Source organism: Periplaneta americana, chromosome 10, assembly GCF_040183065.1.
Source record: "Periplaneta americana isolate PAMFEO1 chromosome 10, P.americana_PAMFEO1_priV1, whole genome shotgun sequence".
Classification (NCBI taxonomy): domain Eukaryota; kingdom Metazoa; phylum Arthropoda; class Insecta; order Blattodea; family Blattidae; genus Periplaneta; species Periplaneta americana.
Window position 1 is genome coordinate 82,937,078 of NC_091126.1, and position 27,165 is coordinate 82,964,242.

Below are 27,165 nucleotides of genomic sequence, written 5' to 3' on the forward strand. Positions count from 1 at the left end.
TTTGGATGCCGTGGCTGAGAACAATCGTCATTTGAAAAGACTATTCGATTCTATGTCCACACGACTGTAAGATGTGAGTCAGCCTAGTTGGCACAGTTGGTATAGCGCTGGCCTTCTATGCCTGAGGTTACGGGTTCGATCCCGAGCCAGGTCGATGGCATTTAAGTGTGCTTAAATGCGACAGGCTCATGTCAGTAGATTTACTGGCAAGTAAAAGAAACTCCTGCGGGACAAAATTCCGGCACACCGGTGACGCTGATATAACCTCGGCAGTTGCGAGCGTCAAATAAAAACATAATATTTAGCAAGATGTTATCGAGATGGGAGGAAGATGGACTAAATATTGAATCGTGGCCAGCAAGTTTGTTTTGTTTATGCCACGAAAGATATTTTTGTTGAGAATAAAATCTTTTCTTCTTTCCATTTACAGTCATAATGTCATAATAAATAATGATAAAGTCATGGCATAATACATTCAAGAACCTGATATTAATTACTAAAACAGTCATAAAAGAGATAGGAGAAATTATATTTCCTCTCTCTCTCTCTCTCTCAAAAAAAAACATAAAAAGCACTAGCTTGTGTTCGAACGCGTGACTTCATGAATACTAGCCCGGAATGCTACCACTACACTACAATAGTAACATGCAGAGCACTTCAATTATGACTGTAGATATCAGGCCACGTTGTCCAACAACATGTAACATCGCCTGTCTCCGAATTGTAGCGAAGATACCCAAAGGGAAGTTAGCTTCTAGAGAGCGGCCACTTTTTCTTTTGACAGCCGTACATCTGAAGTCTGATTAGTGTACTATGTTACTATTCAGCAATGTATGCAGTAGAGGAGGAGGGGAACTGGCCACCCTGCCCCATTATCTGCCGACTTGAAGTGGCCGGAGCTCAAGAATATGAAAGCAGAAAACTCAGCATTGACGACGGAAAACCTTTAAATCTGCTATAAATTTATTTCTGTATTTTCATTCCAGGTGCACCTTCTCCACATTAATTAGATCTGAAGACGTATATGTTATGTCGTCCGTGTTCGGTTTATCTATCTACCTGTGCACATTTGTCTCTGTTTGAAGGATTTATTTCTCAATTTTAGTCATGTTAAATTTATTCTGTACCATGAAATAAATTTACAACGTTTACTCTAATAGTAGATGTTTAAATAATACTTTCAAACCAATAATGTTAAGAATGTGATAATTTCATTTAAGGTGAGAGGACTGTACTTTTTTTAACTTTTTTCTCTATTTGATGTAAAATATTAATTTTTTGTATGTAGCTGTAGCAACTCCACCAAATACAAATATTAAAAAAAAAAAGTTATTTGGGGGCCGAGATTTAAAAAAAAAAACAATGCAGGATTTTACTAAGACCGATATATCTAAGCCATTTTAAAGATTAATTGAAAGAGTTTTTTACATGTTACTTGTAAAATCATGCTCTACAAACTGTATGTAATAGAAATTTAATATTAGTCCCTACATTTGTATAATAAACAATTAAAATTTAATAACTTTTTTTATTTCCTTTTTTTTTTTCAGACAGAGACATATTTCTAAAATGAAATCAATAAGCAAAATTCTGTTACAGAGAAAAGTTTCCTAATAGTCTAGATAATGTTTATTCTAAATTTCATGCATGTATCTTTAATAGTTCAGAAATTATATCCATTTTTTTCTGGTGTCTGGCAATGTAGCAAAAAAGCAAAGTTACCGGAAACAACAATCCAAGCGGGCGTGTGATTAAAAAAATCCAGAGCATAAGAAGTTTAAAAATGGCGCCTCAGTATCCGATAAGGGCACAAATACCCACAAAATGTTATGCAATGTACTATTCCACATATATCACAGCTATTTTAAAGAAAATCTTTTTTAATTTACTCTTTCTTTACCAAAAAATACCATCCTCTCACATTAAAATGTAAGACAATATTCTCCATTCAAAAGCCAAAATAATTTATATCAGAAGTATTTCCTCCCAAAAACAGTATAAAAGGAGACTTCAAATCGTAAAATTCTTTCAGAAATATTGTAATGTTAGAAATTATGTATTAAGAGCAAATATATTGATGTAAGTTTAGGCATTATAAAATTGTAGCCTTCAGTTATAAACAGAACAAGATTCATGAAATTAATATAATCACAACTCATAGGTTTCAATACACTAGTCGATAATTTTAGCGTGTTAAAGCTCTCCAAGCATTACTGTGAAGTGCCATTGTTCTGTTGATAGGTCAACCGCCACCTGGTAACTGGCCTGTTGTTGTGTGGTTCCACCCTGGTAACTTCAGCGTTGGAACGCCTACATTATGGGACGGCTCGACACTAGCAGTGAAACAAAGGGTAAGATGATTACTGTATTGTTGTCCTTCCATGAAATAATCGAGATTTGAATTGAAGACCTGAGAATGATAAGTGGATAAAGACCATTTTTTATGAAATTGAGATTTTAATGCCAAATGCAACTATAGCCCTTACTTCATCTACTGGTGTGAAATGGTAGTCAGATACTTCTTACAAAGAGAACTACATGGCTCTGAATGTTATCATTTTCTAGATTTCCACTTTTGTTGAGAAGGAGAAGTGGACAAAGACCAGACTTATCCTGTTCTCACATACAATGCTACAGCAGAGTAGCGTGGTATGTACATCAGGCATTATAAAGTATGGCAATTTCGATCCCGGCCCAGATCGATGACACTTAAATGTGCTTAAATGCGACAGACTCATGTCAGTAGATTTACTGGCATGTAAAGAACTCCTGCGGGACAAAATTCCGGCACATCAGCGATGCTGATATAACCTCGGCAGTTACGAGCGTCGTTAAATAAAACATAGGCCTAATTTACAATTTTACAATTTTTTCTACTATTTGAGTTGTAGAATATGTAAAATGTTTGTACAGGGACATCATTTTACTTTTACTTCAATTTTTATTGTACCTGAGTTTTGAATGTACTTCACTCCCACCCCTTCTACTAATGAAGTTCAACCGTCCTCCACACAGAACCAAGACCACAAATACAGTCATAGTAGCCTTACGGTTATAGTAAACAGTACGTTCTAAAAATATGTTCGTGTTTTCCAGTAACGAAAGAGCTTCCAATATTGAATCATTTTCGCACAAATACTGCCGTCCATTTGCCTACGTCGCATCCCGGTTTCCCCCACCTCCTTCTATTCGCTTTTCTGTAAAGGCTAGTGGCTGGGCTGTCTTAGCTCTTTTCTGAGAACATTAATTTCTGTTAGAAATTGGACGTTTACGTAATATTATACCCATACAACTGTTTAAAATAACTTAAATAAAAGGGCCTCGTTAAGTAATTAACTGTCACGTGATTTCCTCCCTTTCTACTACCCTGCTACATAACCACTTGGACGGACAGTAGATAGCATGTGTGAGTAATTTTAGCTTTTCGGATCGGGCAGAAGTGAAGATTGAATTTACAGTACGTAAGGTACTCTTTTATAGAGTAGGTACAGAATTATTTCAACATGAGTTACTGGTACGAAGGACGAAACTGGTAATTAGAATTACGTACAATAGCCTATAGTGCGATAATATGCACATTAGAACTGAAGCCTGTATCGAAATGAACGGCCACCATTTTCAAAAATGTGTTTATTATGGTTATTCTTCAATTTAACTTCATTACCTATAGCAGTGGTCATAAACTCGATGCCCTGTGACGTCATCTCAGACAGCTCTGAAGCCCGCTGCGCTCGTGTTTCACTGCCGCGGGCACAGCGGAGGCTTGCGATGGTGGCAGCTTTTTCGTGATAATAAATGTTTCTCATACTGATCAAATTAAACTTAAAGTAATGTGAATGCCTAATACTGGCATTTATATGTATGAAAGCAATTGGTTGATAAGTTAGGGATGAAATAAAAGCTGAATAAAACTAAATACTATACTGCATTTTAAATTTCTACTTTTTCTTTTCATTTTGTTAATGCATGACCATTAGTAAAAATATTTCCTGATCTTCTGTAATGCTAATTTTATGAGATTTTTAGCCTCTTTATTGCGTACTGATTGCTCAATATTATGCACTATGACTTGGGTAGTGCATGAACTGAGAAAATTTTGTAGATTGTAGTCAGATGAATTAGCTAGTTCTGTGGTGGGATTTACTTATTTTCATTAAAGAAAACAATGTTCGTATATGAATGTGGATCCGAACATGCACAGTCTGTCGAAAGCTGCTGATGAAGCCTGAGAAATCTAATGGAAAATGTGAATAATAATCACATAGACTTTTTCCTGCTTTTATACAGTAGGCCTACGTATATCACCTTCAGTTCATTATCACACTATCAGTCTGTCATTTCTAGCTGAAGCTAAGCAGGAGCACAATCTACATCCACAGTAGATGGGTCTATGATAGAGATAGGGAAAAATAACATAACCTAACAGTACTTTCAGAACAATTCCAAGAAAATAACAGTACCCAAAAAGAACTGTAGGTCGGAACCCTCTGTTCCAAAATAACAGTAGGAGTTTCTGACAGAATCTTTCTCATAGGAACTGGAGTACTGTGTAACGTACCGTCCAACTATCTTGTCTGAACACTCCAGATACTCTCTCAGAGACCATAACAGTTCCAGCCTAAATGTTCTCCTTGGGTGTACAGTAGTTCCTTCAGAATTGAGTATGTTGGAAGGAGAGCTAAATTTTTTACTATAATGAATTTGCAGGGCGCGTTTCATAATTAAATAATCAATCTGGTTGGCGAATCAGCTTCAGTTACATTGTTTGCTATTAATATAGCAATAAGAATGAAAAGAAAATCAAATTGTAAGATTGTGCCTATTATTAGTATTATTATTATTATTATTATTATTATTATTATTATTATTATTATTATTGTTATTATTATTATTATTATTATTATTATTTCAAAGTCACTGTTTTACTATATAAAATGAAAAAAAAATACACAAATTTATATACCGCACTGTATTGTGTTATAAAATTTGTATATTGTAACATATCTGGCTTCTGAAGGATACACTGGAAGGAATGGTGAACGGGAGAAGAGTTTGGGGCAGAAAAAGATATCAGATGATAGACGACATTAAGATATTATACGGATCATAATCGAAGACTAAGAGGAAGATAGAAAATAGAAAGACTGGAGAACGCTGAATTTGCAGTGAAATACCTGGCCTTGGGCAGAACACTATGAATGAATGACTATGGTAACATGACAATGCAAATGTAGCCGAACTAATCTCAATGTTTATTACAAATAAATTAAGAAGCTTCAATATAGACTAATATCACGTACTAGTAATATCCCTTATTTAACAGGAGGAATGATCAAATTATTGCGATGTTTTATGGTTTGTATAAATTACTGTTACACCTGACTGTAACAGCTGTCGTGGTTCGAATTGCATTATGGTCTAAGATTTTTGAAAACGGAACTAGTTCCGAAACGATATAAAATTTTGGTAATTATTACGTTATGTCAGACGCTTGCTGTTATTTCTGAACTGTTCTTTGAAAATAGTACTTTCTTGGAAACGAAACTCTTGGAAAAGTTCCAGAAAAAGAACGATTTTTCCCAACGCTAGGCTATGAAAATCTTGAAATCTGACATCATACGTTCAACTCTTGAAACTGTTAATGAAATTCCTGACGACTGTTGAGACATAGCCTACTACTTCTATTCAACATTTCAGCTAGCTTCTGCCAAGAGCCGCTGCTGAACGGGAGATAGGGTTGTATAATGCCGAGCACGAGGTAATGCACGCTTGCCCCGCACGGAAGCAGTGCTGAGCGCCCGAGCCCGTTTTCAGTCGAGTTGACGATCACTGATCTATAATGTACGCTAATGTGCTGTAGACAGTATAATATACACTGCATAATGAATACGTCCGCATGGACAGCTCAGTTCGTGAGTAAAAACACTCATTGTTAATACTGTACTATATTTTGATTAAACAAAAACCTAATGAAAATTATCAAACTCAAAAGCGTGATATTTCCTTGTTCTCGTAAATGGATGAACTACTTTTCTTTCCCTCCTATATCTAGTAAAGTGATTTGTTTGTATATTACGCCAGTATCATCGAACTCCAGTCGTGGAAGGGGGTAGCAAACGTTGTATCCGATTCTCAAACCTTGATCCAAAGGTATAACCAGGTTAATATTAGAAATGTTAGTAAAAATAAAATGATGTCCCTGTATATTCAGGTAAAAATATTGCAGTATCTGAGATACAACATGCTCGTATCTGATACTTTTGCTGCTATGAAGAGAAGAGTGCATGTGGATGAAATTAATTTGGATTTAGCTAGAAATCTGTACGAATCGTCATTACCAAGAAATCAGAAAAAAAAAAATTGCTTGATATTTTGAAGCTTGAGAAGTTCATTCCTCCAGTGTATAAACTGTGGTATAATAATATACGTGAGTAAGTGTGAATATTAATAAAAAGTACATAGAGATGCACTCAGTCAAAATAATAGCATATAAATGTAATGTTTTCTGTTCTTTTAACTAACTACAGACATTATTATTTTGGCGAATAGTATTTACATTTACATACACAGTTTGTCTTGAAATAATTTGAATTCTTTCTTTGAGTGTGAGAACTGGATACGTTTATTCTTATATTTGTTAAAAATAATATAAAGGGAATTAGTTAATTTTTACTATAATGGCATAAAATTACTATTGTTTAATGTTAAAACACATTTTAAGTAAAGTTATTCATGTAGCTAGTGTTTAAGGTCACATTTTTGTCACTTTGTATTGAAAGAAATTTAGAATTTTGATTGAGAGTGAGAACTGGATAACTCCATCGTCATTTTTTATTAATTGTTAATTGGAGATTCAATTAATATTTACTTTAATGGTATAAAAGATGTCCGAAACTTTTCAATGACTATTAAAACATTTATTGAATGAATAATTTCAAGGAAAAATTGTTCTGGGGCCGGGTATCGATCCCGGGACCCTTCGCTTAACGCGCGAACGCTCTACCGACTGAGCTACCCCAGGAACTATACACGACACCGTAACAATTTTTCCTGGGGTAGCTCAGTCGGTAGAGCGTTCGCGCGTTAAGCGAAGGGTCCCGGGGGGATCGATACCCGGCCCCGGAACAATTTTTCCTTGAAATTATTCAAACCTGCTTTACAGGGAGCTACTACCTGAAAGCCAGATTTGTATAATACATTCGTTACTGGAGGTACGTTAACAGAAAGCCACAATTTGAAGTCACACAGTATTTGTGTGCACTCACAGTTGAGTTCTGGCATCTTGTCAGCTCATGTGAGTTGTGTGGATATAAAAAGGAAAAATTGTGACAGTGAAGTGTATAGTTCCTGGGGTAGCTCAGTTGGTAGAGCGTTCGCGAGTTAAGCGAAGGGTCCCGGGATCGATACCCGGCCCCGGAACATTTTTTCCTTGAAATTATTCAAACCTGCTTTACAGGGAGCTACTACCTGAAAGCCATATTTTCATTTATTGAATGTTGAAAAAAGTTATGAAAATAGTTTTTCTCGATTATCTCAAAACCGCTGTCTTGGTCTTTATCCACTTATCATTCTCAGGTCTTCAATTCCTCTCTGTTTTAACCTGATAAGTGCACTAGTGCACTTAATTCAGGGCACAAAACCGATGTTTGATCACGTATATCTTCGTTTCGTATGAAATGTAGGCTATGGACTACACAAACACTGTGATATTAAAAACTCCCCGAATTCCTACACACTCTCCTCTTTTATAACGTGCAGATATTTGTTGCCATTTCAAATTTTCGGCGATCCCGTTCTGCTGCTGTTCTGTAGTGTTTTTTTTATATCCCTCTTATGTGGTCGCTATTATGTTACGTCCATTTTCGGCTTTCCCCTTTCAAAATTCTCAAATATTCCTTGAAATTAAACTGCGAAAATCACAGTGAGAAAAGTGGCCAACATGCTTTCAGCTCACATACTTTCTCTCAGCCCCAAATTCCCTTGCAAGGAAGCGTTTTCGAGTATAACATTTTAGATGCTGCCCCTCCCACTTCCCCGTTCATTCATTCATAACATGTAAAACGTCTTAATCTTTTAAGTAGAGTTGAGACTTCAATACATTCGATGTCTAGATATCTTCGACACTTTCGATACATCGCTATCCTAGATACTTTCGATAGCTCGATACCCTGGATAATTGGTTTATAGTAGTTATTACATTAATATCTAGACCGTAAAACAACATGAAAGTGAAAAATGGAAGTTAGAAAAATAATGTTATTGAGACAATAATAAACATTGGTAAGTAATAATAATAATAATAATAATAATAATAATAATAATAACAATAACAATAACGATGTCTTGCTTATTTACCACACCTCATCTTTATGTTCGGGAGGGGTTTTCTAAAAGGTTCAATAATTTGTGAAAGAGTATATATGTCTTCTGGACCTCTCGCATATTATGTTAGTAGTTAGTAGATTAGTGCATGATCTAATATTAAAATGTATTTTGTCTGACAACATGAAATTCGTTGCTTTGATTAAACAGTTTACGAATCACGAGACCTAAGCTAAAAATGTATTTTCTTTGATCACGTGAAATTATTAGTATGAATTCCGAAAACGAATGCCACTTTGAAATGTATGCTTCAGAATATTTACTCCATTATTATAATAAAAGTCTAAACACGAAAGAAATTAATTAAAATGTGAAGTGGTATTTCTATCGATTACTCAAGGAAATGTATCACACGAAATAATGTAATATTTATTTACATTTAGCCTACCTAACTCTAATCTTGAAATTGTAACCACAACATAAAGTAACACATACAATAACTATTATGTATTAATATTAATACTGATATTAATTAATTATTAGTATGTTCAAATTTCACTAGCTTCCAGTAATGGGCTCAGAAATCTAGAACAATTTGAATTTTCAGAAATTAAACTACTGACAACGTGTGTCACTGCTGCCAATATATTAGTTATAAAGTCACTACTAATTGTAGTATTTATCAGTATCGAAATTCGAAACGAAGTTGGCAAAAGAAAATTCAACTTTCAAATTAGAAAATCACCATAATCCAATACCTTATGTAGTAGTGGGGGAGGGAAATGTTTAGGTTTCACTCTTACGGTATTAAGTAAGTTGATCCGGACCATAAGTGGCCAACAAGCTTGTAGTCTTGTTTCACCCTACACTTTTTGCAATCCTATAGAAACTAATCCACATATACTTAATATTCTCTGTACTTTGTAATGATGTTTAAATAAATAATTATGTTCTCTTAGGTAATTGTGGTGACCCCGGCGTACAGATTGAACATTATGGGCTTTTTCGCAATGGATGGAGACGTGTCGCCTGGCAACTATGGCCTGATGGACCAGGTAGCGGCGTTGAAGTGGGTGAAGGCTAAGATCAGTGTCTTCGGAGGCTCTCCAGAAGATGTCTGCATCATGGGACACGGCGCCGGGGGCACGAGTGTCGGCCTGCACATGGTATCCCCCAGATCTGAAGGACAATTCAGCAGAGCTATCGCGATGAGCGGCAGCGCTTTTGACAGACTTATCGACACAATGCCATCCATGGATACATACAAAGATCTGTACGCCGGCTGCGAACGAACATCCAGTCAAGTCTTCGTCGATTGCCTCAGAAATATCGTGCCCGATTCGTTGGTGGAAGAGACGTGGGACAGATATCCCTGGGGTCCCGTCATAGACAACGTCACCAAAAATGCCTTCTTGCCGAAGCCACCGGAGAATTTGTTTGAAACGTACAAGATGAATAAGGTTTGTTGGAATATTCTTAGAGTAATTTTCAACCGGAATAATATATGCTATCATAAATTACACTGAACAACAAGAATTTTGCTCCGACTTAAAACAATGTGTCCCTTATGGTTTGATGTGCGCTGAATCCAAAAATGTATTTCTTTTCTTAGTATCACGTAATGTTTTTAAGAAATACTACGATTTCACTTTTCGATTAGTGCTCCCCCTGGAAACACCTGGCGCGGGTTGGGGGTATAAACCAAAAACAAAAGCTAATGCATTTTATGAGTTTACGACTTATTTCCGGTTTCTTATGGTTGTTTCAATCTTCTTTTGTACTTCTAATAAATAAAAAGATATTGGTCCCTTCTATTAAGTAAATTTCATAACAGTTCAAAGTGAGGTCTATGCAATGAACAAACAAGGGTGTGGTTTTCAGTATTTAAAGGAAAAGTTTACCGGTTTGACTGAAGGCAAATTAAAAGAGGACATTTTCATCGGTCCACAAATTCACAAATTTATGACTGAACTTTTGTTTGAGGAAAAAATTTCCGTTACAGAAAGAATGGCATGGCGCGCTTTCAAAGAAGTTTGCTCAAATTTCCTTGGAAATTCTAGGGCAGAGAACTACATGGAACTTGTGGAAACCATGTTAAGTGCATATGACAAAATGGAGTGTAATACGTCTCTCAAAATATACTTTTTACATTCTCATTTCTATTTCTTTCCTCCTAACTTTGGAGCGGTAAGCGACGAGCATGGGGAAAGATTTCATCAAGAAATATCTGAAATGGAAAGGCGATATAAAGGAAGATCATCATCCGGCATGCTTGCAGACTATTGTTGGTTCCTTGTAAAATACAGTCCCAGTCCCAGGTCTAGTTATAAACAGAAGCTATCCAAAAAAATTATTTTAAATAATTTAAAATTCCGGGTATTTTTCTCATTATACTCACGAAATATTTAACTGTTATTCTGTTTTAAACTATGTAACATCATTTTTGTATCCAGTACACATTTTTCAAGTATGATGAGGAATTTTTTATTCATAATGTGTTGTAATTTTATCAGTAGCAGTGAAAAATTAAAAGAAAATAATTATGTCAAAAATATTCAATTCATTTTCCCCGGAAAATGGTACGTGGTGGGGCAATTTGGATTTTAAATTCAGATTTAGGGCACGCATATTAGTAATATTCACCTATTTTTTTCGGAGCAAGACAAAAAGTAGAAATTTGTTGTTCAATGTTATAAGTGTGTGCTCACATTTCATTTGACCTTTCATGCAAAGGAAATTAAAGTTCGTAGTTTTACTGAGCGGAAGATATAAGATTCAACTCCTAATTCGAACACAAAGAAATTTTCTTAATGCAATCTAAGGAGCACAGAATTCGCAGTGATACGTAAAATCAGTCGTTAATTTTTCATACCTGGTACCAGTAGTTCAGTCGTTTATTTCTAAAACCCCACAAGTGACAAAACAAAATTTTTGGGAAACCAATAAAAACTGTTTAGTTTCATTAATTTAATTTTAATTATCAAATTATATTTAACAAGTGATATTAGTTGCTAAGTATGAGGTTTATTCTCCATTGGCTGTGTTTTATAATACATATAAAGTCCCCCCCCCAAAAATTAAATTAATTAGGATGTTATGGGGGTTTTTCCAACAAACAAACTGAAACTAAGCAAAGCATTGCCTTTTTCCAAGTATTAGAGTGAATAAAAGTAAGTATGAACAAACTTTAGAATCTATGAAGAACTACATACAAAATCACAAAAAAAGAATAAATAAAAGTTTTTTCTGCTGCAACAGACATTTTTCTTATCAGGACTTATTATTTTTTTTAGTCTTCGCTTCCACTGTCATTACTATGTTTGTTGGTGGTAGGCCATGTGTACAGTTCTGTGTAGAATCCTTTCACTTCATCCGGTATGTACTGCAAAATCTTCTTAAGGACCTTCATTTTTTAACATTGATTGTAGCCTCGAGCTGTTATAAGCTAGGTCTGTTGGCAGTTCAGACGGTAAATTTTCAGCACAAACATTTCTCCCAGGAATTCGAATGGTGAATATTTCCGCCGGTACAGTGCTGTCAATGAACTCTTTACAAAGAACTTTACCTTTTTATTCATTGCAGTGAAAAAACTCATTCACCTTCGACTAGTTTTATTTGAAAAATCACCATATGTGATGCTAGTTATGGGGTTTTTATAAGAAATGCATATTTCTTGTCCAATTTTTTACATCTTAGAGTCATGATAGATATAGGCTTTTATATCAAAAGCTGCGTATTCATACTGGCAATCAAAATCCACAAAAAAACGCATTTTGTAAAAAAAAATGTCGGTTGCGGTGTTTTTACAATAAACGATTCCGTTATAGTATGAGAATGATGCACGAGAGGAAGCAAATTCCGGAAGAATAGAGAAATTTTCACTAATCCGGATTCCTTTAGGAGTCAGTTATCAGCCAAATGCGGCTTTTCCTTCTTCAAATAAAGTAAAATTGATGTGTCATGAAGAAACCTGTTGCATTTCTTGCAATGTTTAATACCACTCAGACTATTTATAATTATTTGTCATCTTATACTTTATTCACCTGATGTATATTTTGAAAATATTTACTTTTTAATGGAAATTTTGTATTTCTTAAGTGTGTACGTTGCAAGCATAGATAGGAAATTCATAACAAAACAGTAGATTTCAGTTGAGTACATCGAGGAGTAACAATGTTACCCGCACCTCGCCCTATCACCGCTTGCTACAGACGACACACAGTATGTTCACATAAACAACGCATAGTGGCATTCTGTAGAGCTGTGTAGAGTCGTGAATAGTTTGAAGAATATTGTTAATTTATATTAATATTTTAGGTTCTGAACAAAGTGAGCTATTCTGTTATTATTGTATTATTTATGTAATATTAATATTATGCTTGATTCCAAAAAAGGTAAACTCGTCTGTTATTAAATAATTATGCAGGTAGGAGTGTTTAACACGTTTATTTTTTCCCCGGATTATTCTTCGTTAAATGTTGACGTCTCGTGCTGCTATGCATTCGATTGCGTTACAGTCAAAGTTAAACATCGGAATTACGATAAGAACTTCCTAGCTGTCATTACAATAGAAATGAAACTTTTATTATGGGTTTAATATTATGTGCCACATACGAGACACATTATTAGATTCACAAAGTAGTTGTTCACCTGTTGATAGTAAGATATATTGTATCACATTTCAGATTTGCTCCGATAACGTCTTGTAACTATAAGACGGGTGCATTGAAGGCATTACTATTAGAATTTAAAAAATATAATATGCGGGTAGCCGCAATACAGGAGACAAGATGGCACGGGACAGGGATAAACGATTATAAGAGTCATACAGTAATATACAGTGGAAAAAAGTAGGTACACATGAATATGGGGTAACCTTCATTGTGGATAAAACAATTAGAGAAAAGATAATTGATTTCAAACCTGTTAATGAAAGAATATGCGTGCTGAGATTAAGAACAAAATTCAGTAATATAGCAATGATAAATTCTTATGCACCCACTGAGGAGAAAGACATATTAGAAAAAGATGATTTCTATGATAGAATGGAGAGAGTCCTGGATTCCCTCCCAAGTAACGACACAAAGATTATACTAGGAGATATGAACGCTAAGATCGGAAAGGAGATTGAATATAGAAGGATTACTGGCAATAATAGCTTACATGAGATATCAAATGATAATGGTAAGAGACTGATAGACCTCGCCGAGAGTAGAAATATGATTATTAGTTCTACACAATTCCCCCATAAGAAAATCCACAAGCAAACATGGAGATCTCCGGATGGAGAAACTATAAATCATAATTTACCATATACTGATCGATAAGAGAAGAGCATCCGGAATTACAGATGTGAGATCTTATAGAGGGGCTGATGGAGACTCGGATCACTACTTAGTTAAAACCAAGTACATATGTAAGATCACGAGAGTAAGGAGAAAACAGTATACCCCAGCGGTTAAATACAATATATCGGCACTTAAAGAACAGGAGACTTCAGTGAAGTATCGAAGGATACTAGACGAAAGACTCAAAAGTGTGAACTGAAACGAACAAGAAGATGTAGAACTAAAATGGGAAAAGCTGAAGAACAGTATCAAAGTAACAATGAAAGAGGTAGTCGGCCGTGAAAAAAAAAAAAAAGCCACAAGAAATGGCTGGTTTGATAGGGAATGTGACCAGGCTTTGGAAGAAAGAAACATGGCGCGTAGTAACTATCTCACAAGGCCCACCAGAATAAAATATACTGAATTTCAAGCGAAGAGGAGAGAAGCTAGTCACATATGCAGAAGTAAGAAGAGAGAGATGAACAACAACAGAATAATGGAAATGGAAAGAAATTTCCAAGAAAATAATATAAGACAGAGGTACAAGGAGGTGAGATATAAAAAGAAAGGATTCATACCAAGAACAAATATGATTAAGGGCCTAAGTTGGAACATGATTAACGAACAGGAACAAGTTTTAGATAGATGGAGAAGTCACTGAGTTGCTACTGAATAATGAAACAGGAGATGAAGAGATTTTAGAAGAGATTAAAGAAGATTTTAACGAAGGTGGGATTGAAGGAGAACTGAAAGTGCCAGATAGAATAGATATTAGAATGGCTATTGAAGCATTAAAAAGTGGCAAGGCACCAGGCATTGATAATATCCCGGCAGAATTGATTAAAGCAGGGGAGAACCAATGGAAAAGGCGAGTCATTCATTGGTAATACAGATATGGAAAAGAGAACAGATGCCCAAAGAGTGCCAACAACCATAATATGCCCAATCTACAAGAAGGATGATCGACTGGACTGTCATAATTATAGAGATATACCGTTGCTATGCATAGTGTACAAGATCTTTACTCACATATGACGAAGAAAACTGGAACCATATTATGAGAATATAATAGGGGAATATCAGGCTGGTTTTCGAAAAGGTAGATCCACCATAGATCAATTATACACAGTCAAAATTATGTCAGAGAAATTTTGGGAATATAATTTGAGCCTATATCACCTTTTCATAAACTTCGAGACAGCCTATGACAGCGTAAGTAGAATTGGGTTATATAGAATCTTAGCGAAACAAAGAATACACCCAAAGATGATAAGACTGATAAAAATGACAATGCTGGAAACTAGAGCATAAGTCAAAGTTTTTGGTGGCATATCAGGAGCCTTTGTTGTTAACAATTGGTTGAAATAAGGGGATGGATTGGCACCAATGCTATTTAATATTACGCTAGATTCGATGATAAGGCAAACAGATATAGATATTAATAATACATTGATGTATAAGAGTGTACAAGTAGTTGGGTATGCAGATGATTTGGACATTATGGGTAGATCAAAAGCCAAAGTAGAAGAGATACTTAAAGACCTCCTTCAAAAAGCAGCAGGAAAAATAGGATTGAGCATTAATAACAGCAAGACAAAGTGGATGATGCAGTACAGAAACACCCTAATATCCAATCAACAGATAGGTTCAGAAAGATTTGAAACCACGAAGGATTTTAAATATCTTGGGTTAGTAATAAAAAAGAATGGACAGATATACAAACACGCATGACGAAGGGAAATCGAACATACTTTGCATTATTGGATATCCTGAAATCAAGATTTGTACATAAGAAAACTAAATTTCGAATCTATAAGACAAGGATCAGAACAGTACTCTGTTATGGATGTGAAACTTGGGTAATGAATAATAAGATAGAATCAGCCTTAGGTGTATTCGAAAGAAAGATACTGAGTCGGATAGTTGGACCAGTTAATGAAAATGGACAATGGAGGATAAGGTATAACCAGGAAGTAATGGAACAATATCGGGATATGGATGTGGTGAGACACATCAAACTCCGAAGATTGGAATAGGCTGGGCATATCGATAGAATGGAGAATCAGAGGATACCTAGGAAAATAATGGAGGGGAACGATATATGGTAAAAGACCGATAGGCAGACCGAAGGATAGATGGGCCGATGCAGTGAGAGAAGATGCTAGACAAGTTTTGGGAGTAACGGCATGGAAGAGAACATCACTGGACAGATGTGATTGGAAGAGGAGAATAGAGGAGGCAAAGGTCCGATTTGGGCTGTAGTACCGAAGAAGAAGAAGAAGAAGAAGAAGAAGGTCTTCTAACGTAGAACGAATATTTTCAGAGTATAAAATATTGTTTTTCTTTTTTTCTGAACATAAAAGGAGTATTTATTTTGATAAAATGAAAATGTTCATTGTTATTTGTTATAATGATGCTAGAATCATAATTGTAGGCCTATACTTCATATGTTATTTTTATATGTATGGTTAAATTATTTTGGTGAGGGAGTTACGAAGTTCATAATTACAAATTATTGCTTTTTTATATTATTCATTTTTATTTTCTTGTTCTGAGACCATGGACGATTGGAGCACATGTTTGGTTACTACCCGGCTGCACATGTTTGTCGTTCTGGTTCACTCACATGCACTGACAGGAGAGATGCGCTATTACTTTTCATTCGGTAGAGATACAGTCCAAGCTCACACAACGTAACAGTTTTGGTACCAACTTCCTAACTCTGGTTGCAACGTTAATGCGCGTATCCTAAATGTAATTTTACATTAAACTTGTACGTCTAAGTATTTATTGGTATGACAGATAACTATGTCTCATCTAAATGCAACAAAGTCTCGAGGACAGCAGGTTCTAAATATTCCTACTTTCTTAATATCCGTAAATTATCAGCATCAAATCCCTGTCGCTTTATTCATGGGGAAGGAATTTTATGGGGCTGTGAGGTACATTGAGCACTGATGTCATTCTAGAAGTTACATCGAAAAACAATTCTTTTGCCTTCGCATAGAATCAAACATGTGCGTTTCTAGTCCGTAGTCAGTCCACCAACTTAATCAGTCCGGCTGTACTAAAATATGTATTTATCCGTAACGTAGGCCTACGTTAAAGTTATTTATGCATACTGCATTTCTTTAAATGTTTTCTCATACATAGGCTATTTGCACTAGATATTTTCTGATATTTTCAAGAAGTACACTGCCGTTCATTAGAACTTGTCGGACAACTGTGCATCTTCTTCGAGGTCTCTAGAGTATATGGCGGGGTAAAGTTTAATTCAGAAAAGTTAATCGAAATAAAATTGGTATTCAACTAATACTTCAGTTATTATTATTCATTTCTATAATTAATAGGTACACCGATTAAGTCATACTGTAATAAACTTTTACTTTATAAGACTAATTTAATAACATACTCCAGGTATTCGTAATTACTGCCGTGGATTGAAGGATTCATTCACAAGAAAACTTGAATGAATTGAATCATTGCCTCGAATAAAGCAGCAATAATATAATAAATGAAATGTGATTTTCAATATTTAACTACTGCCAACACATGAACTTAACTTAATTTGTAACGCAAACGGTAGCTTAAATTAAATTATATATTACATCGAAACGTATTTAACACTCTGAAATATACATTATTGAATCCACCAGCCATTTTGGTCGATCATAGCATTTAGTCGTCTGTTCATGGACTCAATGATAAGGCAAATGTTCAGCCTCAACCTAATGCTTTTCCAAACTTAATTCACATGATCAACCAAAGCCTGTTTTGTCCTCTGGCTTCTTGGTTCCCAGTCATGGATCATAACTGTCCATATTATGTCCTATCATATTAAATTTTCACTTTGGCTAGTCAATCGAGAAGTGAAATTTGAGAAGTCGTTCAAACAATAATTTTATTGGAGTTCCTAGAAATATAAATATAGCTACTACCCTGCACAAAATGAATCACGTGTAGTTCGTCTTCATAATAGACTATGCTCACACAAGGAAGCATACATTTTTTCTAATATCTGGATAGTCCACCGCTGTGGTCTCGTGGTAGCGTCTTCGCTCCCGAACCCTGCGAGCCGGGATTCGATTCCCCGCTTGGGACGAGTTGCCTGGCTGAGGTTTTTTCGGGATTTTTCCCTCATTGCTATGGATGAATATCAGGTAACTTTATCAGGCGTATGGAACCCCATTCATTCTCGCCACTTACTTTTCTCCCACATCATCCTTTCCTTATCATTCTGGTTGTCTTACTTGGTTTTCAGATCGCGCCTGCGTCGGCTTTCCAAAGCCGCTGACTCTCTTGACCGGCCTCCGTGGATTTATCAAGCATGGTAGCTGGTGGCCAGCAGCGGAACCCACTCCCCTCCCAACGGGAGAGGCTTACGCCTCAGACCGTTTGAGGAGTGAATGTCGGGGGGGGGGCTGTTGGGGTGAAATGGTACAGAGATTTGGAAAGTTAGCGGGACTGGTCGTTAGGGTGTTAACGGTTAGGTTGGTTCGGCGTAGGTGGGGTCGGTGGGCTTGCACCTCAACCCAGGAGCGCACAACAGATCATAGGTACCGGTGCATAGGGATGTTCCCCTCTCGCCTTCATTGAGAGAAAAGATACCTGGATATGTTCCTCAGAATCCATTCTCGGAGACACCTGGACCAGTTCTCCGTCACCAACGAAAGGCATTCAACCCCAAAATGCAACACTCGGTCGGCCACTTCTTTGTTCAGCGATGATATGTTCTGAGCCATATTTGATGTTGTCTGGACACCACAGGAAAATTCTGCCGTCTTAATAACATGGAACAGCTTTCTCGTCAGACCATATGACGACATATATAAATGTTACGAGTATATTCAGAGTGATTCCGACGCAAATGTTGAGATGTTCATCAGAAATTTTCTTCACAGTCTCCTTTCTTGTGATGGATGTCACTATTATGTAAACGTCTTCTTACGGTAACAACGATGCAATTAAAATCTATTTATCTTTGAATTATAGCCGCTGCTGGTTTAAAAGGATGTTCTCTGTTTACATTCAAAATTGCTGCTTCTCCTATTTGTCTTTTTTTTTTTTTTTTGCGCATTTTTCGGTTGCGTTTCAAGGCCTTCTTCTCCATGAACATCGTAACGATTGGTCCAGTAGTATCCAGTCTTCACATTTCGCTGAATGGCATTTAAGATTGCATTTAATGGAAGATCTGCTTTCCACATTCCAACGATTCGTCCGCGCGTCAATTCAGAAGTACAGGACATTGTATTTTGTACAGTTAATTTTCAATAATAATTAGATCAATCCAAAGCCTATGCATGTTGAATGTTCTCATAATCACAAATCAACGATCGGCTTTACAATGCCTCCTGTGTGTACAGTATTCTTATCGTATGTGTCTTTACGAGAGTTCTCGTAAAACGATATTTTTAATATATTTCAATCTCTCTGGAAAGTTCAAATGGCAGTGTACGTGTCATATATTGATGCAACTTAAAACAGGTCAAAAAATATATATAACCTATATTTTCTTTCGCTTTGAGTTCGAAATGAAATTATTCAGAAAGTATCTGTTGTACTACTAGTGATAAATCTTTCTGTGACTTCTTGTAAAATCTCACAAGTAGGCCTACTCTGTTCTGAACATAACACATTCGTTTAGCTTCTGTCTGAAGTTTGCTAAAATAAATATATTACGAAGTAAATATTTGAACATCCAAATTTAAGGAACCCTATTTTACCGTACATAATATTACATTTGACATTTGAAGCACAGTATACACTATCTACCAAAAAGTAATTGGGCACTGTTTTTTGCCCCTTTAGAACCTCGTGGTACCACCTCTTGTTGCTATAACAGCAGCCTCCCCGTCAGGCATGTTCTCCACTAGTTTGTGTAGGATATCCACTGGAATGCGTCGCCATTCCTCTTGCAATATGGCACTCAGTTGGACCATGGAAGTTGGCCGAATTTCCCGAAACCTCAATCGCCGGTCCAATTCGTCTCAAAGGTGCTCAATGTGATTGAGACCAGGACCCTGTGCAGACCAGTCCAACTGGTGAACATTATTGTCTGCATACCATTGCATAGTAGCCACCGAAAATGGCATCTAGCACGTAAAATCCTGGGTGGCCAATTACTTTTTGGTAGATAGTGTATTACATATTGATATAAATTAATATGTTATCTACATAACAATATCTTTGGATATGTTTCAACTACGTATACATTACCATTAAAGATTTTGCAGTTCAACCACATCTATCTCTTTATGCACAATGTCGACCATATACATTACCGCAATTTAAATATAATTTTCTCATTAAATAGAGTTGTTTCTCTCCTATAGGTCTATTGTTCCTTATATGAGCTTTAAATTAAACGTTTACTAGGGTATTTTAGGAAAGCAATTAATTATTTCTCCAATACCCTCCCTCAATTTTAGAGAGCATTGAATTCCGATAATAAATTATTGAATTAATTTCAGTTTTGTTCCTTAAATTTGAAAAAATTTCATCAGAAGGGACGTAAATTTTAGTTTCTCGGAGCAATTTCAAATTCTATGGACCAGAGACACGTTGTAAAAGATCATCGTAATATAGCTTGCGTCTACGTCAGAGCGATGGAGAAGAGAAGGAGAAATGTAAACATAAACAATTCCCTTTCGATTCTGAAAATTTACTTTCTCTTATATAACTTTACCTGTTAGTTACATTAAAATTGAAGTGAGTAACTATTCCTAATTGGTTGAAGCAAAGTACTGCTCGCACCTCCTCTCTACACCTTTAAAACACGAAAATTAAACAATACATTATTTGAATTTTTCTTACGACTTTGACAAAAATCTACATAACAATGACCTCCCACTCCCCTTCTCAAAAAACGCCAGGTGAAGTGATTGTTTACCGGAACACAAGTAACTACTGTGCATTCTGAAACGTTCTACGATGACAGAATTCAGATGATTAAAATTGCACGTTTTTTCTGGATAACACAGCAAAATGGTACTTGACTTCTTTGTTGTTCTTTGCTAAAAAATTAGTTACCAAAATTAATGACATAACTAATGGTTCAACTGATGTATACAAATTTATACTGTAAGTGCGTGTGCTCGCAGACTGACATGTTCTAATTCGTATATTCCTTTTTCGCAGGCGGATTACATGACAGGATATGTCGACATGGAAGATGCATTTATGATTGATGATGCAGTTCGCGACTCGGAGAAAGGGATTTCTGCCGACATGTTTAGGACTCTCATCGAGACTGAAACTGAAGATGAATACTACACGGAGGTCATCCAAGACCTCGGACTTTTGAACGGCACGTGCGGAGTAAACGTGCCCCACTTGGTGGACACAATCTTGTTTTACTACAGCCCCTACCCGCCATCTGTGGACACAGAAGTCATCCGACAGAAGTACGTGGACTACACAACGGAGAAACGATACGGTTCTGGCATTTACAAGCAAGCCACCTTCATTAGCAAGTCCGCGGCCAGGACGTACGTGTATCGTTTCGACTACAAGCCAAAGAAGAGCCACTTCACTGGTTTGCCTGACTGGGTGAGCGTTCCCCATGGCTTCGAGCTACCATTCTTCTGGGGGATGCCGTATTGGCCCTCGCTTAGTCACCTCATCTGGAATGGTGCAGACCGTAAAGTTGCCGACATAGTCATGAACCTGTGGACCAACTTCGCCAAAACCGGTAACCCAATTCAAAGCGGCATCAATTACAAATGGGATGTATTCAAAGAGGACTCTCCCGGCGTCATGATAATTGATCGAAATTTCAACATGAGTGATCCATCAACGTTTGATCACAAGGCCTTCGCCTTTTGGAATGATTACTTTCCCAAAGTCAAAGAGGCTATGAAATGTTGTAATATAACTCAAAACGCTTTTCGAGTTCACAGCAGCCCAGCTTTGACAGGTATTCTAGCGACTATTGCCGGATTACAGTTTCTGCTGAGTAGCTAATATATTCCAAAACTCGTGATTGTGAGAGATTTGTTTAAAATCTAAGCTGCGTCAGTAAGATGCTCAATTATTTATTCAGGTGGTAATGACACATTTTGAGGAAAATCCTATACATCATACATCATTGTGGCAAATATTGGTCTGTTTCCACTTTACTAATATGTTTAAGGTGCTTAAACATTCACTAAGAGTAGCTGATTATAAGAAGTACATTAAAATGTGTTCAACTACCACTGTCTATTGAGAATATGAAGTAATCGACTGGTGTGGTCGTTACACGACTTGATGACCTAAAGTTAGAGTCCACTCACTTTAAATATAATTTATGTAGACTTCAGTACCATAGTGAATGGCGCAATGGTACAAAATTATACAATGTCTTCATACGTTAGTATTGGCACATGATGTGAATTGCAATAGATCACAAGTGAAGGATCGAATTAAATCAAATTTTATCATCCCAAACCAATATGCCGATTGTAATAGACTAAATAGATTGAGAGACAAGGCTGCAAGATTTAACTTGTACGAGCTGGGTATTCGTACAGTAAAGAGGGTCAGTGTTTTTCATACACCACTTCAAGAATAAGAGGTTTCCGATTATAATAAATAATAGGAGCAAAGCAAGACAGAAGAGTGAAGCTTGATATTTGTGACTATCTTATGCCGTCCAGTATCGGAAAACATGAAATTTCTTCAGAGAAGAGAGTATTTGAATTAATAGAATACGAATGAGTATTTCTTAAAATAAGTATTGCATAAAGATTACTGCACATATATTTTGCAATGTGCAAATTAACTTTACCTGACAAATATACAATGTGTCCCGTAGAATTACTACCACAAAGAAACCTGAATATCTCCTAAACCAGCGGTCATCAGCACAGAGCACCCTGGGGCTAGCGTCTCTTACCCGCGGAGAACACACTACACTATGGTGCATTCGTAACTGCTAGCGGGTATGCTCTCTACCTCTTCCTGCTGCACGACGGGGCACACGGGACGGCTCCGCTTACCCTTTACCCATATCAGCGAGTGCTTACGACCACTGTCCTAAACTAATAGTGACAGAATAACCGGACTTAGATTTTATGTTACAAAAACTCATCAAGTTTCATTAGATCTCCATAATATATGTGCGCCTCTTGTGGCCCGAACAATATCAAGACGGTATTCTATCTCCCTCCGTGTGTTCCGCAGCATTTTCCATTAACACACGTGGGTTTTCTTCTCACCATATTCTACAGTTATGGCGGTGCACTTTACCACACGTGTGAAAGGTTGCTTCGTCTGAGAATGCGACGTGGTTGAGGAATCCATTGCCATCATTAATGCAGGATAACACTGCATTAGCGAACCCGGTCCGTCTGGGTTTCTCATTTCGCTGCAGCTTTTGCACAAGTTGGATTTTGTATGCTCTAAGTCGCAATCTTTTACGGACAATGTTGTGAACAGTCGACTTCGGAATACCCAGCTCTGAACTGGTCCGTCGAATTGATTTCCGTGGGCTGCGCTGAAATGCTTGCCTAACATTTTAGCTGTAGCTCCGGACACTGCTTTTTTGCCGCTTCCCTTCTTCCTTAACACAGAGCCTGTTTTCAACAGCTGATTATACCATTTCACAATTGTATGACGCTCTGGAGCATTTGCACCATATTCCTGCGTAAATCGTTTATGCACTGCAATTGGGAACTTCAATTCGGCTAACCAATAACATCATTTCACTTTCTGCTGTACCGTAAATTCCGCCATTTTAACTCTATGTATTGTCATACGCCACACATGCGCACTAGAGTCATAATTTTCATTGTTACCAAACTTGGAGAATTTCTACGTAAGACAAGATGAGAAACATATTTCTAAATTCACAGAGTGACGAGATATTTATATTTGTTTGTGGTAGTGATTCTACGGGACACTGTACTGTATATATATATCGATCGATATAATAATGATGCGTAAGAGAATATACGTATAATCTTTCTATGCGCCTTCGAATGGCATTTATAAGCCTAATATTCAGATTATAGTTTCCAACACGTAAATATTGTATTTGAATATTACATCACTTAAGTTTCTATAATAGTAAAATATAAGCAATGAATTTCCTTAACGCATTACAACATTAACACTTCTTTGTTTGTCATAAATGGCCAATCTTTATTATTTTTCCATTGATGATGTATTTTGTTATTATTAACTTTAAATTAAAATTGTATGAAGATATATTAATTTTTATTTGTAAATAATTATACACTATGAGTATAAATACGAATACCTTCACATCCTTTCTTGAATCTGTGCTCTTAAATATATCTGAAATTTACTTCCCTCACACCACTTCAAAGTTGTCCTGCTTTCATTGCCGTATCCTATGTGTGTCTTATCTTGTGTAAGTGCATAGCGTTGTGCACATAGGGCCGGAATTCACTTTTTTTCTGTCCCGTAAATGTAAAAAAAAAAGAGAACAAAAAAAAGTTGGATATTCCTCGTCAAGGAATTCAAAATTTCAAACAGGAAAAGACGTGTATTGCGGCAGGGAATTTCTTCTTGATACTTTTTATCTAATTGATCAAAAAATTAAATTATGATTTATTTAACTACGCTCGCAAATGCAGAGGTTATATCAGCGTCGCTGGTGTGTCGGAATTCTGTCCCGCAGGAGTTCATTTACATGCCAGTAAATCTACTGACATGAGCCTGTCGCATTTAAAAACACTTAAATGCCCTCGACCTGGGGCGGGATCGAACCTGCAACCTCGAGCATAGAGGACCAGTGCTATACCGACTTCACTATCCAGGCCGACTCTAATTGATCAATGATGTCGAATCATTCACTTACAGAGTCCTATTTACTTGCTTGTCTTGGTTTATTTGCAAGCGTGTGTTAATTACAACATTAAGAACACATAGAACACTACTGGAAAATACTCGGCAAGAGAAGACTGTGTTACCTATCTTCTGTTTGACTTAAGTTTTATCAAGCGATGATTATTAATGCAAGGTTTCTTTCCGCTGAAAATCCCTACAGAACAGCCTACGACCAGAACAATCGTTCAATGCTATCACATCAAATTCAATTTAGCATATTGATACTCATTTTCTTTAAATTAGGGTTTATTTAACGACGCTCATAACTGCAGAACTTTTGTCAGTGTCGCCGGTGTGGCGGAATTTTGTCCCGCAGGAGTTCTTTTACACGCAAGTAAATCTACTGACATGAGCCTGTCACATTTAAACACACTTAAATGCCATCGACCTGGGCCGGGTTCGAACCCGCAACCTCGAGCACAGAAGGCCAGCGCTATACCGACTACGCTACACAAGCCGACTTGATGCTCTTGACCGACAAAGTAATTGGATAAGAATAAGCGACCTCAGTTTATTACATAACATGAGCGAGAGAAGTATCAATAAAATTCTCCACAAATGCCTGCAGTAAAGTATGTGGGAATAATTTACAGAAGCAATATTTGGGGGGGGGGATTTTCAATCTGTGTTCTTAATTTTTTGAGTAATGTATGTATCTTAATTACTTTACACTATAGAATTTAAGCCATTTGTACTTTATTATTATTATTTGGGGAGGGGGAATATTGCACTAGAGTGTAGAAAATAATGAAATAAGTAGGAAATTTATATTATCGTTTTTTTTTCGATTGTCGATGTCCATTCCAAGTGAAATTCCTGAAGCGTTTACAAGTGGTTAATGCCAGCACTATACAGACACTTTCGTACATCTTAGACAACACAGTAAAAGTAAACGATTATGCCCTTTGCCAAGAGTGATTTTACTCTATGACTATGCTGAAGCTCGCATTGAAACATCAAAAAGAGACGAGTTGCAAAGGTTTCGATGGGAAACATTACCGCATCCCCTTGTAGTCAAACTTATCGCCATGCGATTTCCAAATGTTGTATATTTGTTGAAGTGACGCCTGAAGAGAATATTTCCGTCGGACATTCATTTTTAACTTCTGTTTAATTTTGTGTAATAAAAAATGCTTATGTCATTATTACATTTACACAATAATAAATTATTATATAGTCAACAGTTATTTGTATTACATGATAGGTAAAACACTTTACCTTACATAACAGGAAAATACATGGAAAGAATCAAATACATTTAAATAAATTTAATTAAACACAATAATGGAACATTGAACTCACCAAGGATGAAGAATGAAACTGGCATGATGAATATATCGAAGGAGGGGTAGAAGGACTAAGCCTTCTGTCGAAGTAGATTTTTTTACTCTGACAGTGAAAAATTAGAGAAGAGAAAACGATTATGGATTAAAAAAACTCAAATCTAAATATGTCATTTTTTAATTTCAAGGGGGGGGGTAGTTCTAAGGTTCTAACCCTGTAACCCCCTCGCCTACACCCGTGACGTAAAACTAATTTTGAAACTTTGTCCAGAATATTGCTGTGACTACACTGGAACCAAGTAAGACAGTTTCGATAACAAATTTTATTATTCCAGTATTGTCTACGTATAAGCACTAGAAAAATCATCCGTAAAATATTAGTTTAAATATACTAAACTTTCACCATAGTCAATTTTTGCAGATTCGCTGCGTAGTAACGGATTACGGGCTTCACAATCTGATATTTTGTCCGATTGCTTAAAAACGTAGCCTACCAAATGATGACCTAGGCCAGGCATGTCAAAACCCTGCACATTGTGCAGTCGCGCACATTGTGCAGCTGTCTCTGTGCAATGTGCAGTTCCTATTCCCCTACCCGGAGGGAGTGAATCAGGTTGGAGGGGCGCGCGTCAGGGCTATACAATATCTGCAGCAGCAGACCAGCATTTGTTTCAGTAACACAGATCAGTACGGGTGCTGATTGAGCTGTGACTGTGAATGCGTTATGAAAAATAAAGTGAGGAGTTCACAGATATAACGAAGAAGAGAAATCACGAATCATATAACATAATTGTTATGTTTTCCTCAGCCAACAATAATTATTTTAAAATGAAAGGCTTTCATCAACCAATGTCGAGGTAAGAGCCTTGTGTCAATTTAGATCAGATGAGTAAAGTTCTCAAAATATGATATTCGCCAGCGCTTATTTCTTAATCAGTACTCTCGCGGCAAAACGTAATTGACAATGGCGTTGTTTTGGAGTCTGTACTAACACAGACATCAAAGACTAGGCGACTGACGACTTTTATTTCATAAGCTACTAAGTGATGAGGATATAGTGAGGAATACATGTCAGGCTCTTGAGATTGTAAGGAGCGAAGGAAGCAACAATTTTCAAGGCAGAAAAATTTTCTAGAAAAATATATAATGGCAAATTTTCCAACTATATTATGTTAATATACTTACATTAATAAAACTTTAAACCTGACATGAAGAGAATGCCATCGCGTCACAGCTTGTGAACTACACTTCTAATTTATATCAGTAACGCTCCCGACTTGTCGATACTTGCTCTCAAAGTTTTCCAAATATACTATATGTGAATTTAAATTCTAAGCTTAATTTATATTTGCGCTCGGGCGCGGGTTCGATTCCGCTTGGGCTGATTAACTGGTTGGTTT

General features: G+C 36.5%; 1 protein-coding gene across 1 annotated transcript in view; it reads left to right on the forward strand.

Moving 5' to 3' along the window:
- The window catches only part of LOC138707835 (liver carboxylesterase 1), a 115,540-nt gene extending 91,599 nt beyond the window's left edge, over nucleotides 1-23,941 (forward strand). The window contains exons 2-4 of the mRNA XM_069837801.1: nucleotides 2,242-2,351; nucleotides 9,282-9,782; nucleotides 20,787-23,941. Coding sequence (XP_069693902.1) covers nucleotides 2,242-2,351; nucleotides 9,282-9,782; nucleotides 20,787-21,611 — 1,436 coding nt within the window. The 3' untranslated portion in view covers nucleotides 21,612-23,941. The remainder of the gene's footprint in view (nucleotides 1-2,241; nucleotides 2,352-9,281; nucleotides 9,783-20,786) is intronic.
- Nucleotides 23,942-27,165: the final 3,224 nt, after the last annotated feature.